Source organism: Girardinichthys multiradiatus, chromosome 4, assembly GCF_021462225.1.
Source record: "Girardinichthys multiradiatus isolate DD_20200921_A chromosome 4, DD_fGirMul_XY1, whole genome shotgun sequence".
In the NCBI taxonomy this organism is placed as follows: domain Eukaryota; kingdom Metazoa; phylum Chordata; class Actinopteri; order Cyprinodontiformes; family Goodeidae; genus Girardinichthys; species Girardinichthys multiradiatus.
The window spans coordinates 45,451,069-45,462,990 of record NC_061797.1 but is presented as its reverse complement, the minus strand read 5'-3'; the positions used below and the strand labels follow the sequence as shown (position 1 = coordinate 45,462,990).

Here is an 11,922-nt window from a genome sequence, read left to right as displayed (position 1 = left end):
TTTAGTTATTTGTTGTATGAGCTGTACTGACTAGTCTGTCTTTACATATTGTTGATTTGCATTTATATTTAAGACAGGTTGATCTTGAAAATGAGACATCTCATCTCAATAAGATGTACCTGTATAAATCAATCTGGAATGAAAACAATAGACAAAGACAGAGCTGTAGCGTTAATTAAATGTGGAACAAAATCCCATTAACATACCAGGTGTTCTATATACACTCTATCACTTGATCATACAAGAAATAAACAAGCTTTTATGATCAAGTCTGTTGAAATTTTCCTTGTTAAAGCAGCTGCAATGAAATGGCATATAACTGGCTGTAGAAAACAAAATATAAATCAAAAATACCAATCAGGTAAAATCTATGCAACATAGAAACTCTTTTGTTCACAGAAAAAAGACTGAAATGTCGTATTAATCTATGCGTTCTCATTTCAATCATCGAACAATTTGAATTCTTGACCTGGTTTTTCTCAACGGTAGATGGTGCTAATGCTGAGAAACGCACAAAGGAAGACAAAGAAGAAGCAGGGCCCAATCAGCAGCAGCCAAATACAGATGCGGAAGTGCCTGACACAGCACTTTGAGCAACTGGAGTTTAATAACGAGGTTGGAAGTTAAAGCGTCAGTGTCGCCATAGAGTACAGACAGAGGAGTGACCGGTGCGGGTATGTCGCTCAGCGGAGAAACCGTGTTTCGGGCCATAGAAGTTCCGCTGTTCTGGCTCGGTGCTCTGACCGCGGCCTGGTTGTCGGTGTGCACCGTGTACCGCCTACTGTCTGGCTTCAGGGTGTGGGTGCTGGGCAACGGAAGCCTGGTATCGCCCAACAAACTAGGAAAGTGGGCAGGTGAGAGTCTACGAAGTTTGAAACTCTAATATTTAATAAATGTTATCACAGCTGAAACTAAATCTAAAGCTGCACAAACTATCAGACATGAAGTTGCCACTGGTGTCATTCGTTTCTCACATATTGTTTTATTTATTGATCCAACATTTTGTTTTGATAACACCACTTTAGAAAATGAACTAAACTTAATAAACTAAACTAAAAAAAAAAACAAAGATGCTACAAAATAAGTAAACTCTCGGTCTGCTTTCCAGAAACGAATCTTAAGTTCTCGTTCATATTTCATTTACACTTCTTATTTGTTATGTGGATTAGAGGGACAGGCGATCGTCAGTTCCATTAATGCAAAACTGAAAACGTTTCCCTTATTTATTAAAGGCTTCAAAAGAAGTAACTCGGAGCATTTTCCGTCTAAGGACTATAGTAAAGGCGACAAGGCAGGTTAAAACATGACACATAACATATTGGGACTTTATGTATGCACTTCGATGCATACATTTTGATAATTTTGGAATTGGTTCATTTTCTAATTAATTTACAACCACTACCCTCATCAAATAATTTGCTGCCCACTATTTTTCTCTATTTATAGTCCCAGGGGTAAAAGAAACAGAATTGTAAAATTGGAATCAGCAGGTCAGACCTTAAAGGAAATTGCTTTAGATGATTTTTCCATCTTCTCAGCTTTAACAGTTGAATTTCCTCAGTCTCCATTAGATTTTTGTTTGCTGTGACATCTTGACAACAAATTTCTCTTGTTTGTGAGACTTTTATGTTAAGTAAATCAAATGTTTCAAAACATAATTGCATGCAGTTACTTTGTAGGGTGTTACCAAACAAAAAAATATCTAAAGTTTAGTTTAACTTTTTTTTTTTCAAACTAAGTTTTGACGTCAATAGTAAAGGAAGAAAGTCAAGAATAGTCTGAAAATGTAGTTAGCAGAATGTATGCACATTTGATGCAAAATCGGTCAAAATCAGTCGTAACGTTACGTTTAAACCTCGTTGTGACCAGTAAGGTTTTTTAGCTTTTTCAGCTAGAGTGTCATAATGTTGCAGATCTCTGCAAACAGAAAGAGAAGTGTAAATTTGTACCATTTTCCCCTTTTCATTACTGGCTTCAGGGGGAGATAGTTTTAAGAGTAAAAAGAGTATCTTACTAGATTGTGCTTTGTCTATCAGACCGACGGTGGCCTTGGGAATGAGGAAAATACCAGAGGCTGTCGGCACGAGGACAATGTATGCCATTTTACTATAGCAAACAACATGCAGTTGTTGTTCGGTTCTGTGTTTAAAGTTTGTGATGACCTTCTTTGTTCCAGCGCTCAATGTATCTAGTTTGTATAAGCAATGTATTGATCTTTGTTGACAGTGTGCTGAATTTGTCAAGTTTGAAAACGGGAAGGAAAAATAAATTGTTACCTCTAATCAAAGAGTATCAAAATCCTATAATCCATACCCTTAAATGTCTGAAGGTAGTTTTATTAGATGAAAAGTAAAATTGTGCTTTGAGATTGTGGCACTGCCATAAACCATGTTTCCTAACACTGTTCCACTGTTATTAGTTCCCATCTGTTGAATCTATGGTAATTCTCCTTCCTGTTTTGCAACAGTGAATACACATCTCCTATCCCATCTTGTTTGCTTTAACAGTAAATGCGGGGTACCACCTTCTGGTACATTGAAGAAGAGTAAGCATGGAATGACCAGTCTCCTTTGGTTGTAAACTGTAGTAAATCTTGTGAATGGATTATGGTTTGAAAGGATTATCAAATCAGATTGAAGACTGTCCATCTGTCCAAGCTGTTCACTGACTGAACCTTGAAATTTGAACAGGCTACCTGATGTTACTCATTAAGTGTAAGCGTGGAGTTCAAAGTTCATATTTCAACATAGAGGCTGAAAGGCCGTATGTGTATTAGAAATGCAGATTCCCCACAGATCTTATGGGGGATCTAAAAGTGAAAGTAATCGGTTTTGGGCTGTTGTTGGTAATTTACATTGTAAAGAAAAGACTAACAGTTAAATCTAAGAGCAGGGATGGATTTAATGGAAAGCTCTCAATCTCTTTTTACCTGCACAGTCTCATCAGTCTGCCAATGAGAGTCGAATGTTTTGAACTCGGGAACTGAAGTGGCTTTTAATCTTTTTTTTTTTGCGTTTGGCTTTAAATGGAAACTCATCAGAGGGAATTTATTTTTGGATCATTTGTGCAAAAATGATTCAGAATATGCAATGAGGCAAAAGGTGCCTGCTGGCCTCGTCTGTTACTTTCATTCACAAACCTCGTCTCTGTGAAGTAGACTTGATTGGGAGGACAGCCTGATTATATAACAACTTCAGAGTCATTCATAAATGAGGCACACATGAGACAGAACCTCAAGATTCTGGTTCAGTGGTTCCCACATTTCACAAGTGTGTGTGTGTGTGTGTGTGTGTGTGTAAAAGAGATGTAGAGCGATTGAGCAAAAGAAGGAAGCAGCTGTGAAAATATTAGTGGTCTGTTGTAGTTACATCCTAATGAAGTACACTTGCTAGACAAAAGCCTCTGAGTTAATGGTGGTATAGAAGCTATACAAAATCCTTAGATATTGTAAAGCACATAAACAAAATCTAAATGGAAGATTTCACTCATTTTGTTTTACTTACCTGTGGAATCTAACCAATACATCTGCTTGCAGCAATATTAACCGTGTGTGGATTATTAGATATTTACATACATGTATTTAATACATACAAATATTATGGATTTGTTTAATGAAATTTTAATTTTGTTACGTGTTGGGATTATGATAATTGATTAATTAATATTTATCAAGAATTATAATTAAAAATCATAATTTGAGAAAATGTATTTCTTAACCAAAAATCCTCATTTATGAATCGAAACCAGAGATGTCTTCTGGTGTTGTAATTGTGACCCAAAGCCTTTGATAATTACAATTATTAAATTCTCAGTAATAGTTGATAACTATTATTAGATGTCACTGTTTAATCAACCGTTTCTGCTGAAATGTGGGGAACGTTAACCTTATTTTGACTGACAAATCACTCTTGCACAAAATAAACACAAACGCCTTCTCTTTATCTACGTGAATATTTATTAAATCAACAGCCTGATCCACCTCGCTCTTCCGATTCAATAATCTTCACCTAACCAAACATGCAAAGTTCTAGACAACAGCTAAAATATCTAACTAAACAAAATAAAACGGCATTGATTGTGTATGAAATTAAACCGGCAGTTATGGCAAAATGCAAAAGGAATATGGTTGAACGAAGCTCCGGGAGGCCACTCCCACAATGTAGCTTAGTTACTGTAAGTCATAAAACATCCCTCCACGCTGGGGAGTCCGCGCACACAAAGCATTATAAAACTTTTGGCGGCAACTAATAAAACCTGGAGTTGAAGACAAATAAAATGGTTGATTTTCACCATAAGGTTATTATAGCAGTTCAGTTTTATTTTAATTTTATTTTACCGTGTCCTGTCCGGCAGAGTATCGCTCACAATTGTTGTCTGAGTGCCAATAAATTGTCCAACAGATTTACTTTCACAAGCGGAGCATCACAGCTAATGCTTTAAAGCTCTGCTTGATATTTATAAAATAAATTTTATTATAAACTTCTTTGGGAATATTTCCATTGTTACGAACACGGAGACTGAAATGAAAAGGAAAAAAGAAGCTCAAAAAAGAGAGAGATGGGGGGGGGGGGGGGCTGCGGTGCCCGCTGGGATTTGTAGTAGCGGACTATCCTGGGGTACAAAATGGCCGATGACGCTGAACAGCATAGTGGCGTCCAGCAACGTACAGATGGTCCAATATTCAGCAAACAAATGGTCCAACATACGTAATATAATTACCCAGTTTATCAGTAAAAAATCTAAATCCCAGCATTATTATTTGCATTTGGTTCACCATAGATTAAACATTTTTAGGAATATGTTCAAGTAAAATCATGTTAGTTGAAATGTTTTACATTTTTACTCCTAAAAAGTTCAGCATTAACCCCATGTTATCTTGCATTATTTCTGCTTATATTGTATATTTAAACACATAATTAGTAGTCAGAACCAGCCATGTCTGAGCTTTCTAGGGACATGTAGGAAAAGACTAAAAAGATGAAATTTACAGTGCCTTGTGAAAGTATTTGTCCCCCTTGAACTTTTCAACCTCTTGCCACATTTCAGGCTTAAAACATAAGGATATAAAATTCTAATGTTTTGTGAAGAATCAACAACAAGTGGGACACAATCGTGAAGTGGAATGACATTTATTGGATGTGTCAAACTTGTTTAACAAATAAAAAACTGAAAAGTGGGGCATGTAATATTTTTCGGCCCCTTTACTTTCAGTGCAGCAAACTCACTCCAGAAGTTCAGTGAGGATCTCTGAATGATCCAATGTTGTCCCAAATGACTGATGATGATAAATAGAATCCGCCTGTGTGTAATCAAGTCTCCGTATAAATGCACCTGCTCTGTGATAGTCTCAGGGTTCTGTTCAAAGCGCAGAGAGCATCATGAAGACCGAGGAACACACCAGGCGAGACCAAGATACTGTTGTGGAGACGTTTAAAGCTGGATATGGATACAAAAATATTTCCCAAGCTTTAAACATCCCAAGGAGCACTGTGCAAGCAATCATATTGACATGGAAGGAGTATCAGACCACTGCAAATCTACCAAGACCCGGCCGTCCCTCTAAACTTTCACCTCGAACAAGGAGAAGACTGATCAGAGATGCAGCCAGGAGGCCCATGATCACTCTAGATGAACTGCAGAGATCTACAGCTGAGGTGGGAGAGTCTGTCCATAGGACAACAATCAGTCGTACACTGCACAAATCTGGCCTTTATGGAAGAGTGGCAAGAAGAAAGCCATTTCTCAAAGATATCCATAAAAAGTCTCGTTTAAAGTTTGCCACAAGCCACCTGGGAGACACACCAAACATGTGGAAGAAGGTGCTCTGGTCAGATGAAACCAAAATCGAACTGTTTGGCCACAATGCAAAACGATATGTTTGGCGTAAAAGCAACACAGCTCATCACCCTGAACACACCATCCCCACTGACAAACATGGTGGTGGCAGCATCATGGTTTGGGCTTGCTTTTTGTCAGCAGGGACAGGAAAGATGGTCAAAATTGATGGGAAGATGGATGGAGCCAAATACAGGACCATTCTGGAAGAAAACCTGTTGGAGTCTGTAAGAGACCTGAGACTGGGACGGAGATTTATCTTCCAACAAGACAATGATCCAAAACATAAAGCCAAATCTACAATGGAATGGTTCACAAATAAACGTATCCAGGTGTTGCAATGGCCAAGTCAAAGTCCAGACCTGAATCCAATTGAGAATCTGTGTAAAGAGCTGAAGACTGCTGTTCACGAACGCTCTCCATCCAACCTCACTGAGCTCGAGCTGTTTTGCAAGGAAGAATGAGCAAGAATTTCAGTCTCTCGATGTACAAAACTGATAGAGACAAACCCCAAGTGACTTGCCACTGTAATTGCAGCAAAGGGTGGAGCTACAAAGTATTAACGCAAGGGGCCGAATAATATTGCACGCCCCACTTTTCAGTTTTTTATTTGTTAAACAAGTTTGACACATCCAATAAATTTCATTCCACTTCACGATTGTGTCCCACTTGTTGATTCTGCACAAAAATTTTTAATTTTATATCTTTATGTTTGAAGCCTGAAATGTGGCAAGAGGTTGAAGATTTCAAGGCACTGTATGTAGGTACTTGAGTTTTATTGTCCAAATGTAATTTGGAAGAGACTGTCTTTACCTTGGACTTATTTATTCAACCAAAACTTAAATAAAACAGAGAAGCAGTGTGAAAAAAAGCAGGTATATTCTATTATTCATTGGTTTGTACAAAAACCCACAGCGTCAATAATTGATTGTCTTCTGTATGAGCTTATGAGTCTCTTTTTGACAACAGTTTTTCCTTTAAGTGAGCCTTGCAGAAAGTTGATCAAGCAAGCATTTTATTGCCACATCGAAGCATTTCAGGTGAAGCATTTACTTTCACTGCGCCCTTGAACTACCTTTTATTTAAATTTCTTACCTATTTCGTTGCAGCTTTATTGTTGAACCTTGACTTGGTGTCCCCTTGCATATACAAATTTTAGCGAAACCAATGACTCTAGAATACCTTGGCATACCTGTCGTCTGACAGGCGCCAAGGTTTTGTGGGCTAAAAAAGAAAATATAAATAAATAAAAAATAAAATAAAATCATGAGGCCTCTTCCACTATGGTTGAAAATTGGCAATGGTGCATTCAGACTGACCACGAATGACGCGATAGAAGCGAGTGATTTACATGTTAACCCTATGTAGAGGCGCATTCAGGAGCGAAGCGATGCGAAGGTTGCGATGCAACTGGAACGGTTAGGGCGAATAGAGCGAAGCGAATTCCGCTGGAGACTTTTCTGTCAATTCGCGTCGCCAGTCAGTCAGTGCAGTCCTTGCAAAGGAATAAGGGAAAACAATACCTACAATCCGCAAACATCACATATATAAAAAAAGACAGAAATATTCATGTACACATAGGATGAAGGAAGGTTTGCTCTGAGAGGTTTGTGGGTGGCTTTAAAAAAAGGCGTTGAAATTTAGTCTTAAAAAGGACTGGTTAATAAGGCATGCATTAAGTTGTAAAGCACACGTGGCCTTAGCACACAGCTTTCTATTGAGCTGAGATTTATTTACTAACCGAAGGCAGATGGACAGGTGTTCTGCAGGGGGGTTACAGCGCCTGTAGTTGGTGTCCCGGAGGCTGATTCGTCCCCCAACGTGGAGCTGCAGGTCCTCAAAGTGGATCCTGGTAAGACGGAAGTACCGCTGAAAGCGACTGTCATCCAGACGCTGCACCTGGAGTAGGTGGTGGTACTCTCCAAACTGGTTCCGTCTCTGGAGAATCTGGTGAATCCAGAGACGTCAACGAAGTTGTTCGGCTTTCCATAAATCAAGCCGTGACTCGCTCCATAAAATCCAGTTCCGCCATGTTGAGTTGATGAGTTGAAACCGGCAAGCAGCAGTTAGAAGCTCCTCCTAATTGATGACGCTGGGAAGGGAGTGGTGCGTTGTCGGCAGTTGGCCACACTAATTGCTGTCGAAATGTCAGGCGAGCGACAGCACACATATAAGGCGAAACATTTGCTGACACCACGGTCAGTCTGACTGCACCATAAGATGTGCTATTCATCACCACTTTTGTCTTACCTGTACAAACGACTCTTAAGGGGCAAAACTGTTTTGTTGTGGTTTAATTTAATAACCTAAGATATGCGGCCATTTTCTCTTGAATCAAGCTGGAATTATTTAGTCGTCTTTTAATCATGCGGTCATAATATTTCACATTTTATTTGCTATCTGAAGCATGTAAAGCTTGGGAGGTTGCTTTTCTTGTTTCTTTTTTTTTTCTTTGTAGTTTGAGCACTGCATGGCCTGACCCTAGGGGTGAACATGCTGAGATGTCCACTGCTCTGAAGATGCACAGCTGTCTTAAATGTTTTTTCACTTGTGAATGATCTTTCTCACTGTAAGAATAAATTGTTCCCATTTAAAAAAAAAAATGACCTCATTCCTCCCAACTAATTTCTTGCATTTACCAAATTTTATAATGTTTTTTTGGGCCGTGTTTTTTGTCCACTTTCTTTTCTTATTGTATTGTGTTCAGATAAGCTGAAGCTTTAATGTGTCAGAGGGATTTGCATTTTGTTTCACAGCTGTCATGTATTGTATGGCTGAACATAAAGTACAGTCATAACACCAAGATTGATCAACAAGAATATAAGGGAACAAATATTCATTTTTGTGTGGAGGGAACTTGAAATGTGAAAATTATTTCCTTTTCTCCATCAATATTTTTGTATCGACTGAACATTTAAATGCATATTATAGTGCTTGTGGTTTTGTTATCTGCATTATCTGGTGCAACAACCGGAGCCCTTACCTAAGCTTTCAAATGTTTCTGACCTCTCCAGGGTCTGTTTCCTGTCCGTACTCCTCTATGCACCCTCCTCCTGCCTTGATTAGAAATGTGACATTTTTGCATTCTGTTCTCTTGGCAGCCATTAGATTTCCAGTCTTGCATTAGCAGAGTGGAACTCTGTGCCTCCCTCTGCTGGTGGTTACCTGCAAGATTAATTTAATTGCACTGGTGAGAGGTAGTTCTAAAGGTAAAAATTGTATGTACCAGTTTTGACATTACATAATTTAGATTGTTTTATTCTTTTGTGTGACATTATTTTCACATTGAACAAGGGCTTACTTATGAAACCAACAATCTGGGTGATCAAATTTGTGCTGAGATAAAGTGCAGAAGCTTCACATTTTTGTATGTGAAGCAACGTATTATCATAAAATCAGTTTTAACTGTGAACTAGTGTGTGTTGTTAAGGGGCTATTTTTACTTTTAGAACCGGCGACTTATTGATTTAGTCTTATGTTTGTTGGTCTCTGGTTGTTTTCAGGGATGATCATTACCTCATGAACAAGGCCTAAATTTAACTGATGTTGATGGAGACCTGAGAAATTAGTGTGTGTGTTGATAACAGGGGTTCACATGCACATAGTAGCAGTATCATTCAGGATACTCATCCAGTCTGACCTAGTTTTGCAGGAGACAACAGCAGCTCCAAAAATAGACCTTTTATTTATTTGACTGAAGGGAACATGCACTCAGCTGTAAAATCTTCATTCCTGTCCTGCATGAAAAACTGTTGATTCTTAAAATGGTTAAAAATAAACCAGCCTCTGTTTCCCTCATCATTTTGCCTACAGACTCTCCCATACCCCCACTCTCCTCTCTCTGTACTATTTTTAGTTGCCCCCAGGATCCCCCATGTTTGTTTGTCATTTTCTTTTCTCTTTTCCTCGGCCTCTCCCTTCTGTTTGGCACTCCTGTAGCCCTAGAGGATGCTTGGTATCATCTGCACTCAAGAATATCACACCAAAGGAAGATGGGCACAATAAGAGAGATGATGAGTGGAGGCAGGAAGAGAATAAATTGTGTAAAATAAAAAACAAAATCTGTGCTTTAGATAAACCTAATAATTATGGAAGAAATATTGGATATTGCAGAAATATCACAGATTGAATGAAAACACAATTGATGTTGTATCATAAACTTCGGTGCCAATGTTATTGCTCTTACTAAGAGTTTAGACTTATTGGGTTGAAAACATTAAAAAGGTCAGTGGTTTGTGATGTTGTCGACCACACTTTAGATAAGGCATTGAAAAACAATTTAGAGAATTTTGCTTAGGTAACTGATTGTGCAGTGCACTGTGCCTCACAATAATCTTCAATCCCTCCAAAGTTTTCCCCATTTTGTCAGATTACTATCATAAATATATGTATTGTTTTTGGTGGGATTTTATGCGATGCACGAACATAAAGTAATAATTGTAAAGTGGGGAAAAAAAAGAATAGTTTTAACTGAATCGCCCTGCCTTTATCTCCACCCTTTTTCCCATAAACTCTGATCAGCGTTGCTCTCCCAGCTGAAGAAAAACTTCCTCACATGATGCTGTCACCACCATTTATTACTGTAGGGATGGTGTATTCAAAATGATGTGCAGGGTTTGCTTTTTTGCCACATATAGCATTTTGTAAGGAAGCCAAAAAAGTTATATGATGGTCTCACATGGCAGGAGCCCCTCAACTTTCGTATGTTTGGTGTGTTTGACTGTTTTCTTCTGAACGTCTTAGCCCTTCACCGACCATTTTGATTTATACCAAGATCGAATTACACACAGGCATACTTTACATACTTATTAGGTGACTTCAGAAGAGTTATCAGAGTAGAGGGCTGAATACAAATTCGAACATTTTCGTGTGCAGTTAAAACCAGTTTGTATTTCACGGATATTGTTCGGACATTGTTTTTTCAATAAAATTAAATTGGAACATTGAAGGTGTATGGTGATCTCAAACACTCAACAGTGTCAGCTATACTAAACATCAATATCTGTCAAAATCGGAATCGAGCAGTCAGGCTTTTTAAAGATCGGTGATCGACCCAAAGACTGCAATCGGTGCACCCCTAATAAAAAGCATTTGTAAATGTCTTGCATGAAATCTTAATAACATACATTGAGGTTTGTGTTTTTTATAACATGGCAATAAGTAAAAATTAGTTGTTCGTCATATATTGGCCAATGCTAGTCCATTTCAATCAGATAGGTTAATATTTTGACAAAAATGCTCGAACACTGAAGATTTTTTATTTCTGTATCTTTAGACTCTACCTTCTTATGTAGTATTCACTAAGCTGAAGTGTATATTGTCATTGCAAGGAGACTTCAGAGACTGTTCTCCTTAGTGCATATAACCAACAGACTAGTATTTTTATTTTAAGTGCACTTTACTCTTTTCTAAGCTGCGACAGAGAAATGGCTTGACAAAAATCCATAAGTGAAAACAAAAAATGATAGAAGATGAGTGGGTTTTACCCATGGATATGACTTTTTCCTCTTTAAGGAAGGTTTTTTTAGGTTATACAGGGACATATCGTAACCCTTCCTGTCTCCATCCACGTTTTGTTATATTTAGTAAAGGATGTGATGAATCGTTCTTTTTGAAAGATGAGGACGACTAAAAATAGCCTGCTACTGCTGCTGCTGTTTGTGCCAGGCATTTCCAGGGCATCTGCTCACACTGCTGCTGCCTATGCCAGAGAGAACCTTGCTCTCTTCTCTTTGTCCTCCTCCGTCACATTTGCAGCCCTCCATGCATCGTTCTGCAGAACATCTGTCTGAATTGACACGGTTTTTTAGCCTTGAAAATGAATTGGTGTGTTTTTGTCAGGCTGTTTGCGTTTGGCCATTGTTGCCGTTTCTGCACAGCATATCCAAGATGTCTCAGAAGTTTCTGTAGGTGGCACTGTTTGTCTGTGTATTGATGCTTCTTTCTTTTTCTGTTCTATCATTGTAGTTTGCTTTAGTGGTTCTCCATGTGTTGTTTTTTTTTGTTTGTGAAAACGTTTTTTTTGTTAAACCACTGAACTGGGAGCCAGATATTTCTGAAAGCTTTTGTTTTATTTGCTCCTGCCCT

At 38.3% G+C, this 11,922-nt stretch overlaps 1 protein-coding gene across 1 annotated transcript in view; it reads left to right on the top strand.

The window, feature by feature from the left end:
- The first annotated feature begins 531 nt into the window (after positions 1-531).
- The window catches only part of hsd17b12b (hydroxysteroid (17-beta) dehydrogenase 12b), a 32,219-nt gene continuing 20,828 nt past the window's right edge, over positions 532-11,922 (top strand). The window contains exon 1 of the mRNA XM_047363124.1: positions 532-854. Coding sequence (XP_047219080.1) covers positions 677-854 — 178 coding nt within the window. The 5' untranslated portion in view covers positions 532-676. The remainder of the gene's footprint in view (positions 855-11,922) is intronic.